This window comes from Falco punctatus (assembly GCF_963210335.1).
Source record: "Falco punctatus genome assembly, chromosome: 2".
NCBI classification, from domain to species: Eukaryota; Metazoa; Chordata; class Aves; order Falconiformes; family Falconidae; genus Falco; species Falco punctatus.
Genome location: NC_137581.1, coordinates 57,370,888 through 57,391,524, shown reverse-complemented (window position 1 = coordinate 57,391,524; position 20,637 = coordinate 57,370,888). Strand labels below are relative to the sequence as shown.

General features: G+C 35.1%; 1 protein-coding gene across 13 annotated transcripts in view; it reads left to right on the top strand.

Moving 5' to 3' along the window:
- DOCK9 (dedicator of cytokinesis 9) overlaps window positions 1-20,637 on the top strand; it is a 142,948-nt gene that overhangs the window by 65,056 nt on the left and 57,255 nt on the right. For all 13 annotated transcript variants that reach the window (XM_080376275.1, XM_080376273.1, XM_080376269.1 and 10 more), the window contains exons 7-23: window positions 154-288; window positions 3,959-4,133; window positions 5,482-5,549; window positions 9,468-9,542; window positions 9,640-9,780; window positions 10,128-10,328; window positions 10,471-10,593; window positions 12,971-13,053; window positions 13,497-13,619; window positions 15,365-15,444; window positions 15,526-15,713; window positions 15,835-15,900; window positions 16,482-16,574; window positions 16,839-16,962; window positions 17,364-17,485; window positions 18,861-18,947; window positions 19,596-19,685. In XM_080376275.1, the coding sequence (XP_080232401.1) occupies window positions 154-288; window positions 3,959-4,133; window positions 5,482-5,549; window positions 9,468-9,542; window positions 9,640-9,780; window positions 10,128-10,328; window positions 10,471-10,593; window positions 12,971-13,053; window positions 13,497-13,619; window positions 15,365-15,444; window positions 15,526-15,713; window positions 15,835-15,900; window positions 16,482-16,574; window positions 16,839-16,962; window positions 17,364-17,485; window positions 18,861-18,947; window positions 19,596-19,685 (1,974 nt within the window). The remainder of the gene's footprint in view (window positions 1-153; window positions 289-3,958; window positions 4,134-5,481; window positions 5,550-9,467; window positions 9,543-9,639; window positions 9,781-10,127; window positions 10,329-10,470; window positions 10,594-12,970; window positions 13,054-13,496; window positions 13,620-15,364; window positions 15,445-15,525; window positions 15,714-15,834; window positions 15,901-16,481; window positions 16,575-16,838; window positions 16,963-17,363; window positions 17,486-18,860; window positions 18,948-19,595; window positions 19,686-20,637) is intronic.

Below are 20,637 nucleotides of genomic sequence, written 5' to 3'. Positions count from 1 at the left end.
TGATTTATTTTCAGAGGATACCGACTAGGTTATGTGTAAATAAAAGCTTTTTTCTATAACTTACTGGGTAAATAGCACTTACAGGTTTTGTAACATGAAGCTGATTAATACTAGTATTCCAATTGTTTTTCTTTCCTCCTTTATTTTTGCTAGTCTTTTAAAAGAAGATTTTTCCACTTAATCCAACTTGGTGATGGATCCTATAATCTCAATTTCTACAAAGATGAAAAAATATCAAAAGAACCTAAAGGGTCAATATTTCTAGATTCATGTATGGGAGTGGTTCAGGTAATTATAATTTTTCTTCCTGTTCTCCAGTTAATTCTGTTTGATAGCAAATGGATTTTGTTAAAATACAGATAAACTTGTCAGATATAGATAAGTGCCGATTATGCAGAGGAACAATTAGACAATCTGTATCTTGCAAAAACAGTGAATGAGTTTTTAAAGGGCAGGAGGCTGAATTTGAAAAATCTTTCTGAAAAGAGCATAATTACTAGTTGACGATGAGTATTTATCAAAAATATCAAATAAAATCTTAAGGCAAAGACACAAACTCCCCCCAACCTTAAATCATGGCAAAGTAAAGACAGCATAAAATCAAAGTTCATTTCAATTACATTTTGTGCTTACATGAGTTGCAAAATGTTTTGCATAGCTTCTTGTGTGGGATTTTTATTGTGCGAATTGTATTAAATTCAGTCACCCTTCCAAGTGCCACAGAAAAGTTTTTGGGTTTGGTTTGTTTTGGTGGTGTTTTTTTCTGTGATTCTGTTATGTATTTAAGAGTACAACATGTAACTGTTCTCTTAGGCATAACATACGTGGGAAAAAAACTCTTGAATTTTAGGATTTTGTTAACTTGGATAGAAGTAGGCAAAGTTTAATAAAAATGTATTTCTTAAATGATTTTTATTTTAGCATGAAGTTGTTTGAAGATCTATGCAGAGAGGTACAACAGCTTTACAGAGGATTATTTTCTTCCAAATATTGTAGTAATGTTTTTGGATACATACTTAATAGACACTTTGCATGGAAAGTCTTATAACTCTAATAAATTTAATCATATTGCAAGTTCTGTATACAGATTTACACACATTGTTTTGCCTTAGGGGTACAATTCTTGCCAACTCCACTGAAATGAGTTTGATTTGTGTTTTTCAAAACAAGCTGACAAACAAAAAAACTGGTTCCTAAACACAATTGTAGTCTTTTTTTATTTTTTCCCCCACTTAACATGTATCTTTCGTTCTGTTGCTCAACTTAGTCTGCTTTGGAGTCCCTCTCTCTGATAACATGTATTCTCCATCTTCTGGGCTGTTTCTGGCTCCTTTTGTTTCCCACTTAGGTGATGGCTTGTTTCTGGCTCTCAGCCTGTGGCTCTGGTACAGACTGTTGTGGACACTACAATATTAGTTTACATCATCAGAAAACATTGAGATTTTCCAAAGTTAAATGAAAGAAAGGCACTGCAGCAGAGGGAAGTGTGAAGTGTTGCAGCTGGGGAGAACAACCCCAGGCACCAGTACATGCTGGACAGGCCACACATCTGGAAAGCAGTCGGCAGAAAAGGACCCGGGGGTCCTGGTGGACACCAAATTGAACATTAGCCAGCAATCTGCCCTTGCTGCAAAGAGGGCTAATGATATTCTGGGCTGTGTTAGGACAAGTGGTGTCAGCAGGCTGAGGGTGGCAGTTCTTCCCATCTGAACAGATGAATAGCACTGGCTAAGCCATGCCTGGAGTCCTGCATGCTGTTCTGGGCTCCCCAGTAAGAGACAGACATGAACATCCTGGACAGAGTCCAGAGGCTGAGAAAGCAGGGTTTGTTCAGCCTGGAGAAGAGACGGCTCAGGGGGATTTCATCAGTGTACATTTTACTATGGGTTCTGCTCAGTGGTGCTTGGTGACAGGCCCAGTGGCAGCATGCACAACCTGCAACACAAGAGGTTCCCTCTGAACATCAGGAAACTCTTTTTTCACTACAAAGGTAACTGAGTGCAGGCACAGGTGACCCAGAGAAGTTGTAGACTCTCCATTCTTGGAGATAATCAAAAGCTGCCTGGACATGGTCCTGGGCCAGCTGGCTGTAGGTGGCTCTGCTTGAGCAGGGAGGCTGGACTAGATGACCTCCAGAGGCCCCTTCCAACCTCTAACCGTACTGTGATTCTGTGGTTTTGGTTTTTTTAATTCTGAAAATCCCCTTTTTTTAAAACCATCTTTTCATGAAGTACTGTTCCATGCTTTCTATTCCATCAGTTCAATTCAAGTAACCTGAAATTTCCAGACTGTCAGAAGCCTGTTGTGGTTTGTTTTTTTTTTTTTTTTTAATTGCTGTTCCTTTGTTCTACTGCCAGGAAGGTTTTGGGCTGATACAGTAGTCGTAAAGTAAAATTGTACTTTAGATGCTTAAAGTTTACAGTTGGATTGTCTCTTGAATACCATACTGTACTCTACAGTACCAGCAGTTTCATAGCATATCTTTTTGATGAGGGTTTATTAGTTCCTATTGTATTCGTATAAAATTTCTCGTTTCTGTGTTGAATTCATTTAGTACATATACTTACTTGTTTTTCAAAGGCAGTAGGTGCACAAGAAAGAAAAATGCCGACTTCACTAAGAGACATTAACGATAGAATAGAGCAGAATATGCACCTTCATCAGTACTTGTATACGAGCAATGCTGAATATGTGCAATGGAAGGGGTTGTTTGTTGGGGTGTTTCTCTTTTTTGGGCTTTTTTTTTTCTTCTTTGATTTTTTTTTTTGTTTGGGCTTTTTTTCACAACTTAAATGAAAAGACAGGAGTTCCCAAAATACTGTTTGCGTTTGCATTTGTTTTGTTTTGCTTGTTTTGTTTTAATGCTGAAGTATATTGAGACTTTTCTGCATCACAGAGAAGTGCAGTCACATAATATATGCAGTGTATATATTCACACATACAGTCATATATAGGCATGGTTGCTCCAGTTCCGTGATATGTGAAAACTGAGAAGTATGTATGGCCTGTATCAAGGTTTTACGCTGTGAAAGTTAAAGGTTACTGTTCCTAAGATTTTTTTCATTTATTTCAGGACTGATTTTAATTGTTAAGACTGCCTTAGACCTGAAGTCCATACATTTGTTTCTGTTTTCCTTAATGGAAACTCATCTTTGGTAGAAAGCAGACTGTTTTACCGAGTAGTTAGTCTGTTGTTTGAAAAATCTGAGTTATAACAAAACTAAAATGTGATTTGGCATTTAATTTAACTTCAAACAACCAAACAAAAAAATACCCCAACCATTAAGTCTGTCTTACGGTGTGTTTGAATGTTTATCTAATGAATTACCAATTTTTAAAATTAAATTTACTATAGAATTTTCATATAAGACTTGTGAATTCATTCTCAGGAACATGAGTCAAGCTAGGTAGCCTTTGAAGGCTTGATTTAAGTTGTGCAAAGAGGGTGACAGTAATGGTTGAGGAACAAAGGAGGAACTGATTCCCAATTTCAAGTGCATTTAAAAGACTAGCAAGATCATGGCATTCAGAGCTGAGCTTGGTTATGATTTAACCTCCAGTGTGACATCCCAATTTGCAAATGATTCTCACTCAAATATTAATAGTTTCATGCTTTTTTTTTTTCATCAGTAGATCTTAGTTAGCTTCATTTCTAGATGATATGAGTACAGGAAGACTTGATATTTGGAAATTGGATTTTTTGTTTTTTAAAAATTATTACAAACAGAACGATGAGCGGAAACTGAAAAATGGGCTGTTATCTTTCATACTTCCACATGTTGCAGCTGTACAAATAACTTGAGGTCAAATGTCAGAGAGGAAAAAGTGTAATTATAATATGCTTGTTCAAAATATTAAACTGTATTTTTATTAAAAGTTCTGAAAAACATATAACTTCCTTTGATTGTGAGTAGACGGTATGTAAAGATATTGTAAAGATTTTTTAATTTTCTTCTAGAACAATAAAGTCAGACGTTTTGCCTTTGAGCTCAAGATGCAAGATAAAAGTAGTTACCTTCTAGCTGCAGATAGTGAACTTGAAATGGAAGAATGGATAAACACTCTGAACAAAATCCTTCAGCTTAATTTTGAGGCTGCAATGCAAGAAAAAAGAAATGGAGAGTCTCATGAAGGTAAGTAGGGTTTCTAGCAACGCTAATACAGTTATGTGACAGCATGTATGTGCATGCATTTGGAAAGAAAGGCTTTATTGTGACTAAATTTTTTTGTTTTCTTTGGTCATAAAAATTGTAGGCCTTTCTACTGTCTGTCTGAACTGATGAGAGTTTTGACCTTTTGGCATTAAAATAGCATTGTTCTGTATTGATACCGGTTGAGATAAGTCTAGAAGAGAACAATGACAGAAGTCTAGAAAAATAGAACTTACAAGGAAAAATCAGGACTGAGGCTGTTTAAGGAAAAGAGAAAACTTATGCGGGACTTGTTCTGAAATGTGTCAAATTCTGCTGAAAATGGAATAATCTGTTCTGTGGTTACTGTAGGTAGAAGAATAAGAAATTGTGGTTGCAGTGGGGGACTTAAATTTAGATATTACTCCCTTTGCCACAAATGCTTCCCTAAAGTACTGAAATAGATTGCTCGGGTGTAGAATCTTTTCTGTTGGAGCCCTTTTAAGAATAGGTAAAATGGGTATCTGTTAAAAATTTGATGTAGGTATATTTAATAGTTTGGTGACAAAAGGATAGTCTAGGTGTCCTCTCATGCATTTTTCTTCATGGGAGTGGATGGAGAGGGCGACTGGTTTGAGACCAAGTGTATACATATCCAGAAGGACCTGGAAGAGGTTATAGAAGGATGTTCTGCTTATAAATAGCACAATATACCAAAGGGATCATCAGAGATTAAAATGAGTTATCACAGTTTTGGTGACGATGGCTGGACTTCAGCATAATGTTTGCAATAAAAGCAAATGAGAAAAAGGGAAGCCTGTACCTCTGTGAAAGACATTGTAGTCAGTGGTCCCCAAATGACCTTAAAACTGTAAGATGGTTTTAGCTAACTGAATAGTTGCTTTGTAAATTCAGTAACCATGGGAGAGTAGAGATGGGAACCTAATGAACAGAGGGAACTTGTTTTGAAATCAAGTTACAATGCATAGTGGAAAGTGTAATGTAAATTTGTGCAATGAGTATCTCTTTTCCTTGTACAGATGTCAAAATTAATATTAAAGCTATTTTCTGGGTAAAATTAGAAATTACTTCTACTATATCATTTTATGTAACTGGTTACAGCCTCCAAGAAGTCACTGCATTAGAATGAAATGAGGGAGTCATCCACAACTTGTTTATGTTAACAATTTTCTTCTTTGAGGGTGTAGGAGTTTAAAAAAATAGCAAAAATATTTTTGATGTTTTTTGATGGAGTCTTGTATGAGTAGTTTGAGGGTTTGGGATTTTATTTGTTTGTTCGCTTGTTTGGGTTTTTTTAAAATATTTTTTTAATGTTGTTTTATAATTTCAGATGATGAACAAAGCAGAACAGAAAGCTCATCAAGTAATTTTGATAACTACTATCCTGAAATTGCCAAGGTAATATATATTGTTAATGCCAGCTCAGGATATAAAGTACTAAACATGTTAGCCACATGAACTTTCAGTAAAAGTAAGGCATTGGCTTCTAGCTTCCAGTCAGTTTGTGGTGCTTTGAAAGCTTGAATAGACCACATGAATAGATGTGGTTATTGAGCTGCTTATTTTCTGTTTTGGAAGCAAACTACCTACTGTCTGTTGCTTATGTAAACCTTGATATTCTGTTTAAAAGCAGCGTGTTTTATCATGTTATTAGTCTATTGTATTTTGCATATTTGGCATTGTTATATTATATGCAGGTAAGTGCTAAAGTATTTCTATAGCAATCTAGTTACACTGAAGTTTTATTTTTATAGTTAGAAGTCCAGAGGAGCTTAATAGCAGTGATGGTGTATTTTAAGATGCTTGTGTTTGTAATGAACTGGCAAGTTCAGTATACTTCTTGTATTGCCATAGTTCTTGCTTTTCAACTTTGTTCTTACAGAGGTGTGGTAGAAATAGAAATAAGAATACAATAAAATAGAAATTAATAGAAAATATCAGTAACTCTTCCTCAGCTCATTTGCAGACTTTTCCAGTTAAATCTGTGACTTGTGTGTTGCAGTAAGTTTTGTGAATTCTGTAAGAGAGAAATTTTTGTTAAATCATGTAAGGACTGGAGCTGGTGACCTTTTTCTATTGAAGTTGCAGAATGCAAACTCCTTCCTGTGACTTTCTTACTCTTTCTTCAGTGGGGCACAGCCAGCAGTCTTGAAACTTTTCTACTTGACCATGCTCTGGAATGCACTCTCCTCCTTTTCTGAGAATCTGAATGACCTAATAAGCTGCACTCCCTTCAGGAGTATTTACAAACTTGAGTACAAGCAGTAAAACAAATTTTATCTATTACAATATCTAACATATCAAAAGGTCCAGGCAGAATACATTAACAGGCTTTCAGCACCCGAATACAGTTGGCTGACTTAATTCTTTCTGTTACTGCTTTGTAATCAACTTAGCACATGTACACAATAAGCTATTATGTGACAGTGTAACTCCAGCTATGGCTGTATTTGGAAATTAATTGGGACTGTGGTGCATACAATGAAGTTTTCGTTGGAAGAACTGCAAGCATCAAACAGCATACTTACATGAGGCTATGAAAATTATTACAGAAACAAATATAAAATCAGATGCTCTTATCGTGTGGGAAATTTTTCTTTGTTTATAGTTAGTTATTGGATTTCTTAGGTTCCATATGACTTCCAGAGGGGACTTGTATTCAGGACTGCAGCACCTGCTTATAGTTTTAATACTACAAATGCTGCTTCCTGTTTCCGTAACCTTCTGATCAGAAGCCTGCAGCTCTTTAAACTAGGTATTTTTCTAGCATGTTATTTTTCTCGGCTCTTTAAACACTTACTTTTTTTGTTTCATGGTTATAACCCATTTAAATTTCTGTTCCCTTAAAAATAAGTCTTTCAGTTTTCCCATTCAAGTTCATCTTTACTAAACACTACCTTTCAAGATGATTTGCTCTAATGTATTTTTCAACCCTTTTTTCCCTGAGGAAAAAGTACAGGGAAAAATCTGCCGATTTGTGTTAGTACACTGTTTATGACTTAGCTTGATAACTTTATATAAATACTGTTTGTTTCAAGAGCTTTTTTGTCCTCTATTCTTGCCTGAACTGTCTTTTCAGCTGTTTTTTGGGTTTGGTTCTTTTTACCCTAGTGGAAGACTTACAAGGCACTGAGGCTTCTTTTAGAAGAGTTTATAGCTGCTCTATTATTTTTGTTGGTTCTAGGGGGAGATTTTCACAATAGCTGACCTCATATCCTTTTGAGGAAAGAGAAATTCCTTCAGGGGTGATTGTAGAGCACCTGACAATAGGGGAAAAAACAGTCTTCCTAGGAAAGGTTTAACCCTTGTGAGTACATCTCCAAGCCTTCATTTTTCTCTGAACAGCTGTTAGTTTATAATATAAACTAAGTAAGATGGTATTGTGCATTTCAGTGCACAGATGTACACACGTAAGTCTCTGTCTGTGCTGCCTACTTCATGTTCTTTGTGTCTGTAACCAGGAGTGAATTAGGGGTTTTGGTATGGGGGCCGGGGGTTGGTTGTTTGTTTTTTTAATCTTCAGAGAATACAAATTGTCCTGTCTTAAATAACTATGTGACTGTCATGATCAGTGAACCCAAGTACCTCCTTAATCATTGTGGGTCCCAGTATTCCTTGAGGCAGGAAAACGTTGTCCCTGTTTTACAGATGAGGAAATGGAATTACAGAGTCACTGCCGTACTAAAGACAGGGTCAATGAGTACATACATTTTCAGTTTTTGAGTTCTGACTGCCTGCCCCATGTCTGTCAGATAAGCATTTTTGTCTTGTCTTTAGTGCACAAAACACCTAAGAATCTAAAACTATCCAAGGTGCCTTAGCTGAAACAGTTTCTGTCTTGCTGCTATGACTAGAGCATCTTCCTCATCAGGTCTTGCCACTCACTATTCCCATTCTAAAACATACATGCAACCTTCTTGCCATCTTTAATCTTCTTCACAGTTTAGTCCTGTATTTCTCAGTCATACCAGCTGTTGAACAAGTAAAGTCTGCCAATATTCTGCTGGTACCAATGTCTGGGTTGTGTCTTTCACAGCAAATCTTGTCTCTTCCTCTGTGTGTGTTGCAGATAATGAAGTAAACGAAATCCATTAAAGCATCTATACTCAAAATCACACTTCAGAAGTTCCTCTTCTGTAATACGTCCTTTAAGTCAAATTCTTTTGTTTTATTATTATCAACCAAAAATAGGATTTCAAGCTCTTAGTGCTGATGGTTTTGGGGTTTGGGTTTTTTCTTTTTTTTTTTTTTTTTTTTAAGACATGGTAGCAGTTTCTTCAACCTCCAGCAAAGCAGATGTAGACAGCAGATCCCTTCAAGCTGACAGTTGCTGATGTGCATTTTGGGTTGGTAACTTCTTCTAACCCATACAGGCTGATTCAAAAATAGACACCTGTCTGTAATGTAATACTTTGTATCCCTGTTTAGCCAGCTACTACTTTGGGAATGGCAACTCTCCTACATGGGTAATTTTGGCACATGCATGTCTGTTTGTCATGTCCTGTGACTTTAAAAATCATAGAATAGTCTTTAAATAATACCTTTTTTAAAAAAAAAGTAACCAATGTATACCATCAGTTTTCACATTCTATTTTATTCTGCTTTAACAAAACAGTAAAACAAAAGTAATAGGCAGGTATCCACAGATCCCAGGCAGGATCAGTGTATAGTGTATTCTGCAAACTGAGTTTTCAGTGTGAGAGTTTTATCTTCTGGAAGTTTTTTGGGGTTTTTTCCATCTACCCACAGGAAAACCACTACTCTGGCAGTAGGACTTAAGGGAAAAAAAAACAACAAAACCACAAACAAAAAAACCAAACAAGAAAAAGAAAAAAATTGAGCTATGATGGTGTTTCTTAATTTAGGTAACCTGTTGTTTCCTGAGCAATCATATGGTCTCAGAATAGCTCTGAACTTCAACCCACATTCATACCACCACCTTCTTTTTTTTTTCTTTTTTTTTCTTTTTATTGTTGTTGTTGTTTAATAAAATAGTGTTACAAAATTTATCATTTAAGGAGCCAAAGTGCTATATGAGCTATACTGGAGTATACTTCCCATGATCTTGGAAGGTTGCATGTTGCTGATTTAAATTTTTGTGTTTCTAGGCCTGCACAAGCCTTTAGAGGAGAGAGGAATCTTCTCTCACTTTTTACTTGGACATGATGGAGCAATTTAAGGAGTTGCAAAACTCAGGGAGATATGAGTGCATGAATTAAAAAATGTAAAGCTTTGAACATTACAGAAAAAGGAATGTTATTGAAAACCACTTTAATAGTGTTAAACTAAGAATTTTTTTTTTCTTATTTTGAACAGAGTACCAGAGAAGCAGAAATCAAGTTGAAAAGTGAAAGCAGAGTTAAACTATTTGCCTTGGATCCAGATGCACAGGTTAGAATTTTTACAAGGAAGCATGTTACTTTCTTTTATGTTGAAACTTTTGAGGTGAAAGACAATTTACCTTAATTTTTCTTTTCTCTTTTTAAAGAAACTTGACTTTTCTGGTATTGAACCAGAAGTAAAGCCATTTGAAGAGAAACTTGGAAAAAAAATTCTTGTGAAGTGTAACGATTTATCTTTTAATTTGCAATGCTGTGTTGCAGAAAATGAAGAAGGACCAACGACAAATGTAAATAATTATTTTTTTTTCTGGTAATATGGTAATGAATGTCTTAATATTTTGTTGGCACTATTCTTAAGGGCAGGAAGTCCTTACTGTGATTGAGAAACATGCGGTGGGGTTTTTTCTACACCTTTAAATCAAAATGAGAGCCTAAATCCTACAAAAAGTAACTTTGCTGCTTATCTTTTTGTTGTGTTGTAGAAAATGGAATTTTTCTTTTACTATTATATCTTGTCAGTAGTATCTAGAGTGATGGCCATGTGTAAAAATGTTACTCATCTTCCTTTCACACACATTTTTACAGTAATATAGATACCAGCAATGACACTTGATTCTTTTTTTTAAATGTCTAGGTAGAACCTTTTTTTGTTACATTATCACTATTTGATATTAAAAACAACCGAAAGATTTCGGCAGATTTCCATGTTGATTTGAACCACACCTCAGTAAGGCACATGATATCCAGTGCATCTCAACAAATGATGAATGGCAGTGGTGATAGCTTACACAGAATTCAAGACATTCACGAAACTGTGTTACAATATCCAAAGCAGGTAAGAACCAGTAACCTAAAGAATTAGTAGGATTTTGGATACGAGTAGAGAGTTTTCCTGCATGCTTCAGATAGCTTTTTATTATGTGATGTAAAATGTGTGTGCATTTTCATTTTATATTCATCTCTTCTTTTATTTCCAGGGAATATTCTCTGTCACGTGTCCTCATACTGACATTTTCCTTGTGGCTAGAATAGAAAAAGTATTACAGGGAAGTATTACACATTGTGCTGAACCATACATGAAGAGTTCAGATTCTTCAAAGGTATGTTATCTTTTTCTGTGACATGGAAAAAACGCTGAGGCAAGACTGGTAGATTTCAAATTAATAAATATCAATTAAAAGCTTAGTTCTTTTATACAGAATTCAGATAACTGAATGATTTGATATTTTAAGTTGTAGTTGCTACTAGTAACTGAAACATTAAAATTAAAACTAACATTTATTTAGCTTTTTATAATTGTGACATAATCTGTAATTTTTATAATGGCTTTAAATGAACCGTTTTGACAGAAGAGTATTATACTTCAATGTAAAAGTTGAAATTTGTTGAACAATGAAATATTAAATATAGGTCAGAGGTTAACTGTATGTCTCAGTTAATGCATCTTTATTTATTGTATCATTGTTGCTTTTTGGTGACCATAGTTTACTGTAACTTTATCTCCGCTCTTGCTGTTTTTTCCTAAAGAGCCTTTAAGATCATTACGCCTCTGTTTTTATGTATAAAATGCTTTGCAGATTTCATAGAACTCCAAATTACTTTTGGTAATAAAACACTGAAACATCTTAAGTTTGCAGGTACCTAGGATGCTAGAACATTTTAATATTTTCTGAAACATATCTACAAGAAGCTTTGTCAGTTGCTGCTTCTTTTTCGTTGCTGAAGAAATAAGTTTTAATTTTGTTGACTTACAGTTATGCTTAAATAGTTGGACCAGGGTACTCTGAAAAGTGGGGGTTATTTGTAAGCAACATCAGCTACTGTCAACATTCTTCCTGTTTTCAGCTAGTGAAAGGGAAGAAGGAAGGGTTAACTTTCAGTCTCTGCAAAGGAACAGTCTTCTTTCCTACTGATTTAATATTGGCTAAGTTAACACATAAAAAAACCTTGTATTTTTCGCTTAGTCTTAATATAGATCAGACTACTGATTTGCTTTTCCAGGAATACTTGAGTTACTGTTTTTCAGCTATCATTGGAAAACAGCAGCTTTGTATTTCAGGAGTCTGGTTTTGAAGTGTATGCTGTTACTGAGTTAAAACAAACCTGAACTGAGTAACTGATCTTGGTGGTCTTGGGCCTGAGCCCCATGGGAAGGTTAAGTAAGTCCAAGTGTTCCCAAATTTAATGCCAAGTGCTAGGCTTGTGTTGACCTGTACTGCAGGCATAGCCAATAGGAACATTCATGTGGATTTCTGGCATTCATTTGCTTATGATGTTATACAATTGAACACTTAGCTTGATTTTTTTTCTCTTGTTCTCAGGAATTACACTGTATTAATTTGAAATTAATTGAAATTGAATTGAAAATTGAAATATGAAAAAAACACCCCAGTACCAGCTATACAGGCCTCCATGTGTGTCAATGCAATGAGCAAGTTCCAGTTCCTTGCAGAATTACTGCTCTGGACAAGAAAAAGGGAAAATGGAAGCAGCAAATTCTGTAGCCAAGAGATCTCTTGTTCTCCCCTTAAACATTGAATACAGTGAATTAATGATGATTACTTACCAAGGTTCTATGCTGCTGAGTGCAACTTCCCCCTTTTTACAGGAAGGGATAATGGAGAGTTGGCTCAAACAACACACTAATAGAAACAACCCTTCATAATGTCATCTGCAGAGATCAGGGATAATATTCTGGCAGGTTTACTTTGTGGATTTTTGTCTCTGGCAAATAATTTTGCTCTGTGTAGGTACATAGGGGAAGCTGGTTTCTGGAAGAGCAAAACCCACTGCTCTGTCAGGAGCTTCAGCTTTAACTCAAATGATTCAGCTCAGTGTTGAACATCTCAAGCTAGTGGGTTTCTAGCTCTGATTGTTATACATGTTGGTTCTGTGCAATGCAATTGTTTCTTCACGTAAGAGTTGACAAAACCAAAATTTTAAAGCTCTAATGTAAACGATGTTGCAATGTTCATACATAGGATTATCCATGTGGTCTTCATAGAACTCTTCACTGTCAATCTGTGTATGCTTGTAATATACAAGTATTGCAGAGTATTTTACTTATTACAGGATTGTGTTGTAGTATATAGAGAGGGTGGTGAATAGGGCATCAAGTGTCAGGGGGAAATGTTTTTATCTGGAGTCACAATTTTGTCTTAAAAACCAGTTGAATTTCGCTCCATCTTTTGTATGAGTTTTTGTATATAATAATTTTTTTCTTGTTTAATTAAATATGTATTATCAGGAGTGTAGACGGGTCTGTGTTTTCACTTGTGAAATGGTGTAAATCAACCTGCTTAACTTGAAATGTTAAGAGATATTTTAATTTGTCTTTCACTTGCATACTTAGGATTAATCTTCTAAAGAAGATTTTCCAATTCATACCTGTGTCAATATATGGGTTTTTTTTCTTGTGTACTAACGGTACAAAAAATGTAGCTTTTAAAATGTGGCTATTTCTTATGTCCCTTGAAGGTTGCACAGAAGGTTTTGAAGAATGCCAAGCAGGCATGCCAGAGATTAGGTCAATACAGAATGCCTTTTGCCTGGGCAGCTAGGTAGGGACAGATCTTATCAATTTGTATTTTTTCCTAACTTTTTTTAAATGTAATTTTCTATTTCACTTCCTGTAAAACTTAAGGTGCTATTTAAGTTTTTTCTTATTTTGCTTTCAACTAACCAAGTATTTCTGACAAACTTACACTTCAGCTCTGTAGTATGAAAAAAATTTATAAAAAATCATTATATTATTATTCAAACCATTGGATATTTCCAACTGTTTTCTATTGTCAGTATTTTTTATTTTGCTAAGAATGAAATGGTTCACAACTGATTTGTTAGACTGAGCTATTTATATTTTAAAATTCACCTACAATGACAAGAGTGTTAAATGCTTAATATGAAGGATAGTGCAGTATGTTCTAATTTTTAGTAAAGAAATTGCCTGAAGTGAATTTCAACACTTTATAAACTCAGCTGAAAGCAAGATTTTGACTTTCAGGACACTGTTTAAAGATGCCTCAGGAACTCTGGACAAAAATTCAAGATTTTCTCCTCTCTTCAGACAAGACAGTAATAAACTTTCAAATGAAGACATGCTGAAATTGTTAGCAGATTTCAGGAAGTAAGTCTAATTTCCCCACTTTAAGAAATAAACAAAACAACCACACCCTAACACCCCCCACCCCAAGCTGTGCCATTTTTTGTTATGATCTTGAACTGGAGCATCTAATCTTCTGATGTATGTATTTATGTTTTTCACTTCAAATATATAAGTTGTATAAATATAATCAAGGCCTTCATACAAGCTACAGGTCTTTTCTTTGCAGTGTCTGGGGGCTACAAGCAGGATTGAAATATAATGCCGTGTCTAACATGCAGTAAGCATCATATCCTGAAGTAGCTCTGTGGTAGGAGTGCACAGTACACTCTTCTGGTTCTCAAAGGAAAACAAGTATGAGCAGAAATCACATGTTCCCTGACATTGGACAGAGAATGCCAGTATCAAGTCCACTTTCTTGGGAGTGCATGCGCTCCAGATGCCTATGCAACAGAACAGTGGTCATCCTTTTTTACAAAGTATTCCTAAAGATTGCATCAGTTAGTATGCAAGGCTTAAGAATCTCCTACTGACATGACCATATGAATAAACTAGTTTTAATCCGCTTTCTTATTGAATTGGATGTAAAATAATTGAGCAATCTTTGCTGCTTTGCAAAGGCATTTCTGTTGTATAGTTAGCTGGAGCTGTATCAATCTGAACAATCGCTAATTGCAAAAGGCTTGGCCTGTATTTTCTTTATTTTATTCTTGCTTACCAAATCTTCTAAGGAGATGAGGTTTGTAGCAGATACTTTAATTATATTATGGCAAGCTTCTTAGTTTCATTGAAGTTTACATAGCATTGAAATACTCCTTGCCATAAACAGTATTATTGACGCTGAAGCTATTATAGTAAATTAGCCTGCCACATCACTTTCCTTTGTGAATTAAGGAAATGCTTTTGGTTATTTCAGCATCCTGTTTGTGGAGTTGTGTACAGTATTTCACAGGAATTTTAGTAAGAAAGAGATTGTAATGTCTAAGTTTTAGCTATTACAATTACAGTTCCAATACAGACTCCAAACAGAAAAAGTTGTTTGCTTCATAGCACAGGATTGCATTTTGGGAAAATTTTGCATCCATTTCCTCTGCAATAATTTTTTAAAAATCATGCTGCTCACTGTCTTTGCTTATAAAGGATTCTGCATTGGTGGTTTAACATGGAAAATACCCCTACTTCAAATCAAATTTCTGAATTAGTTGCATGATAGCATCTAAGAAATTTCATAGTAGGCTAGTTAACAGTAAATGTTTTACAGCATGCGTTATTATTCCAGATAAAGGAGGAGACAGAGTAGAAGATGCATTTTGTTAACTTACTGATTCTCTACCCCTTTGCTGTTCTCCCAAGTCTACCCCATTACCATAAACACTTATTACTGGCCATTGAGATTTAAAAAGCTTACTTATAGGTCCCCTCTTTTCTGCAAACTATATTGAGTTATTACCTGGCAAACCCCCCCTATCTAACAAAGTTTTTCATTTTGATTTAAAGAAAGAAAAACATTGTTATTTTGCTTAACCTTTTCCACTCTTGTGAATAAAGCATGCTTTTTTTGCCTTTTTTTTTTTTGAGAATTTAAAGGAGAAGATAACTAAATCTGTGCAAAAAGCAACACCAGATCAGTCATCCACCCCCAAACCACCTTTCCTTTCATACTCCTATTTCAGGGTATTACTTTTGCCTCTGTTTCCTATTACCTCTTTTCTCTGGCATCTGATATTTTTGCATTTAGCCTGATTTTGTGGGTTTTTTCCTTCCTATAGACCTGAAAAGATGGCCAAACTTCCTGTTATTTTAGGAAATCTGGATGTTACGATTGATAATGTGTCACCAGATTTTCCAAGTAAGTATTAATAAACACTGCTAAATGAACATTCAAGCTTTTTTTCCCAGTTTTTTATTGTTTTCTTATATTTATTTTCAGATTATGTTAACTCATCATACATTCCCATGAAACAGTTTGAAAATGGTACCAAGACACTAATAACATTTGAAATAGAGGAATTTGTTCCCTGCATACCAAAACACACTCAGCCTTTCACCATCTACAACAATCATCTTTATGTTTATCCAAAGTATCTGAAATATGACAGTCAAAAGTCTTTTGCAAAGGTGAGTACAGGAAATCTGTACATTCTTCTTTCTCAGGATTGGTTAAGATTGTTTACATATAATATTTCTGTGATAAGCCTTCCATTAAGTGTTGGTTTTTTGTTTTTAAATACTGCTTTAGGCTAGAAATATTGCAGTATGCATTGAGTTCAAGGATTCTGATGAAGAGGATTCTTTGCCTTTAAAGGTTAGTCTTTTGATTTTTGTAGCTAACTGTTCACTATTTTCTTTCATCAGCTAAGTAACACAGTAACACTGGATTAATTGGGCTGGTGATGTTCTGTCCTTTTGCATTTGGCATAAGAGTAGCTTCTAGATTACTTGCTTGGTTTTGATATAAAAGATTACTAAAGAACTCTCAGAGCATGTAATTTCTTTCTATCGACAAAAATTCCAAGAATAAACTTGTTTCAAACAGGGGTGGCTTATGCCTGCTCCACAGGAGGAATTCTTTAACTTAAAACAGTAAAACTTTAGGTCAACTGCAGAGCCAAGTACGTTTGTTCATGAGCTACCACAGTGTTTAAGAGGTGCCTGGAAGAAAAGAAGTAGAAAAATGTATAGGAATCCTAAGGTGAAATCACAATGTGAGCTCTACTGCACAGCAGGCAGAGTACACATCATGTCATTCCCTGTCTGTGCAAAGGAACCCAGTTAAACGTAAGTTAAAATGTTTCAAATTCTAGGTGAAACAGGTTCTAAGTGGAGAATGAAAAAGAATCACTGGGGGTTTTTTTGTTCTTTTTTCCTTTTTTTTTCTATTATTAGTGTATCTATGGTAGGCCAGGTGGGCCAGTATTTACTAGAAGTGCGTTTGCTGCTGTTCTGCATCACCATCAAAATCCCGAGTTTTATGATGAGGTAAGCTACCTTTCTGAGGTAACTTTTACTGGTTTAGATATTATGTAAGTTTCAAAAATACAAGAAAAAAATTGAGGATTGCAAAGTTACTTCAGTTAAACCAGGGCCCTTTTCACTATAAGTAAATTTTTGTAAGTTTTGTTTGTGTGATTCTTGATCATGCTTCAAATAACACATAACCTGGACTTGCTTACTGCAAGCAGTGAGGCACGTCACTGTTTTAGCTGAAGACTTCTACAAAGGTGGTGATTCTTTATCTTTCAGATTAAAATAGAGTTGCCCACGCAGTTACATGAAAAGCACCATTTATTGTTCACCTTCTACCATGTTAGTTGTGATAATTCAAGCAAAGGGAGTACAAAGAAGAAGGATGTTGTTGAAACACAAGGTTTGTATGCTAATGCTTTACTTTCAGTAACTACTAGGGAGATTTTATGAAATATGCTGTTCGGGTAACCCGTGATTTTTGTGATCCATTTAATGCTCTCTAATTACGTTGTAGACTGAAAGATTTTGCGAAGTATTTCTTTTAATTTAAATGTTTCCAATGTTGTTTTAGAATGTACATCAAATGTATGCTTTTTCCAAATTCAGTGGCAATTTATTTGACTTTTTAATTATTTCTAATCATTTAAGCTCAAATCATTTTACCTTAAATGTAACTCATTTCATACCTTAAAGTAATGTCTGGTTTGAGTTGTGTATCAAAAGTGTACAGTAAGACTTTTGTAAGAGTTTATGTAAAGATTTGTAACATATTTGAAATTACTTGCCTTTCATGTTCCATAGTTGGATATTCTTGGCTTCCTCTAATAAGAGATGGAAGAGTGGTGACCAATGAGCAACACATCCCAGTGTCAGCAAATCTTCCATCAGGCTATCTTAATTATCAAGAAGTAGGGGTTGGGAAGGTATGTTATATAAAATTACTCTAATACTTAACAAAAAAAATAAAGTGGAGAGAAGGTTTTGTTGTAATTCCCCAGTCTGATAAGATTTAAGTAATTTTCTAGTAGAAATATTTTTCTTTTGTAGTTGAAGTTGAGTACTTTGCAAAAATTAGGCATCTGGCTTAGAGGAAACAAACCAACCCAAACAGAAATGGGAGACAAACCTTATGACTAAATTCTGACTTACCAGAATTTGAATCAATCTCCCCTAATGTAGTTTTTCTTTTAAGTTGTTAAGTACTTATTTCTGTTATTATTTAGCTGATGTACTTAAGAATGTTTTAAGCTTCATTTTTTTGGTAGTGATAATTAACTAGAAGTTACAGTAATTTTAAAATACATTAAACTATTTTGGGTTTATGAAGATACACAAATAATCTGAAGTCCTTTACTAAATTCTTTTTAGCATTTCATGCTGTCTCCTTTCAGTAAGTCCTTTATTCCTGAAAAAGTCTTATTCTCACATCTTGATTTTTGTGATCTTTATACTTCACTAGTAAAATTTATGGTTGTCTTTTACAAAGCAGAAAGCTTGCAAAATTGTAGTAGTAAAAGTAATACCAAGGAGGATACAAAATGTAAAATGTGATAGAGGATTTGACTAAGAGAATGAAATGCAGAGACAAAATTGACTCATTGTGGTGGAGGAGGCCTAAAATCAACAGCGAGAGCTGCTGCTCTCCTCTTATTCTACAACCTTTTAGTTTTTAAACTCTGCTGTAAGCTTTCCAACCATCATCTCCTTCACATCTTTCATGTTTTCACATTGTAGGTGTATTCTTTATGCCTCTGCTATTCGTCTCTGCTCATGCCCATGGGTGGAAGGCTAGGACCAATATGACTAGTTATAGATACAGCAGTAAAATCTCTCCCTAAGTGGTTGTCAGGGTAGAGAGCTGAGCATTCCTATTCTCAGTTCTTTGGAATGGGGTGGGGAGGAAGCACTGGATGCTACCTCTCTGTGACCTAAATATAGGATTAAACTGTCAGTATCTGTGTAAACTCTTGTGTTATTTTTCTTAGAAAACTGGTAGATATTTCTCTCTAGTCAGAAGTTTCTTTGCAGAGCTGTAGGGGAAACATGAAATCAACATCGAAAAGCAATTCTCTTAGCCAGTGAGGAAACTACTGTGGGACTTTCAAAAAACATTTTAAGCTTCATAAATGCTTTTGGTAATATTGCCTGCATAATTTTCCTTTTTTTATGACTTTATTCATTGCACACATTTCTTCAACTTATTGTTTAAAAAGTGTTGTTTGTGGTACTATAAACAAATTGTTTTAATCTAGTATACTGCTGCATTATTGTACTTATCCTTTGCATGTGTGTGTGCAGCACTCTGGTCCTGAAATTAAATGGGTAGATGGAGGCAAGCAACTATTAAAAATATCCACTCATCTGGTGTCAACTGTGTATACACAGGTGAGTTATAAAACAAATAAAATTAGAGAAATTTTCAGAAATAATGTTTTTTATATGTTTAGACAACATTTGGGAGGTTTCTTAAACTCATTATGCTGATCTCTTACTTTTTTGTCTCTTGGATACTCTGCATGATACCTGTCTTTCACATTAGCTCTGAAAAACAGTAGATCTTGAATGGAAACTACTCAGAATGTGAGCATTTTGTCTACTGTTGTCATCCATTACAGTCTAAATTTTCCTGTTAGATGAGAAGTCATAGCTGTCTGAAAGCTATTTACTGGTAAGCTAAACACAAAGCAATGAATCCTATTATAGCTGCTTGTAAAATATATGTTATGATCAATTGGGATAACTAACATTGAGTATGATATTTTCTGCATGTTGGTTGGTTTGAGGCAAATATAGGTGGTGTTTTGTATAACAGGTGTTCAAAAATCACTGGAAATTTCTTATCTGGGTTAAAAAAAATAATACATGTCGAGTAGATTAGTCTTTGGAGTAGTGCACTTAAATTATTTTTGAAAATTTAATCTATGTACATGCATATGCATTTCTACATACAAATATTTTTAATGTGTTCTTTTTTGAATTATGAATAGTAATATTAGATATTGTTTTATTTCTTGTTCTTTCTGTCTTTGACAGGACCAGCACTTGCATAACTTCTTTCAGTACTGTCAGAAAACAGAGTCTGGAGCTCGTGCACTAGGAACTGATCTTGTAAAATACCTTAAGGTATAAAATGATAGTGAATAACGGATTATATTACGTATTTATAATTTTGGAAAACTGAGGAGCTTCAGACATTTTGTAGGTCTCATAAATGGAATGTGCAGTTTAAAAAGAACACAAAGACACTTCCTGCCCTAGATAAATTTCAAAGTCAGCTCTCTACAGCATCAAGAGGTCCTACTGTAGCTGGAGACAGCTTATGTGCAGAATCCCTCCCTGATACCACACTTGGAAATCCTCTGTCATCGTGACGCTTTTCAAAATATAGTCTTTCTAACTGTGTATATGTGGTTTGTGCCCTGAAGAAATCTCAGAAGAGGAGAACCACCTCTTCACCACACTTCAGAGTGTTTCATCTTGCCTTGGGGTCAAGGGGATTTCTGTCTCTCTGGGAGGCTGTGGGTCCTGCAGCCTGAGATTTCTGTTTGAAGAAGGGAACCTCTTTACCTCTCACTTCCGACTGTTTGTACTTTTCTGGCAGGGAATTTACGGTTATTGGTATTCAGTGTCCTCTTGCAAAGGAATCATCCAGGTTTTTAGCAGTCCTAGTCATAAAAGGCATTTTTCTCATTGGGTCAGCTTTGCCGTCTTGTCCTCTGGTAGTAGTTTTGAGATCAGTTCGGACACTGAAACTTTATAATTGGAATCTAGCCTCTCTTTTTTTTTCTCTCTGCATAATAAAGATGGTATGTTCTGAGTATCTGTCAGTGTGAATGAGAGGTCTTAGAGTCTGACCTGTGGCTCACCAAAGCTCTTTAAAATGGTCAGTATCATTTCCATTACTTTTTTTCAACGAATGTAAGTTCCCTGCTGCTTGAGGTGCCAGAGAAAATGGCAGAGGTTTTCTGGTATCAAGAAGAAGGAAGGTTTGTTGCCCATACTGGAACTCAGGGAATTGAATGTCTTTATTGATAAGTTCAGGTGAAAAAACAGAATTTTCTCTTTTTGATGCTGT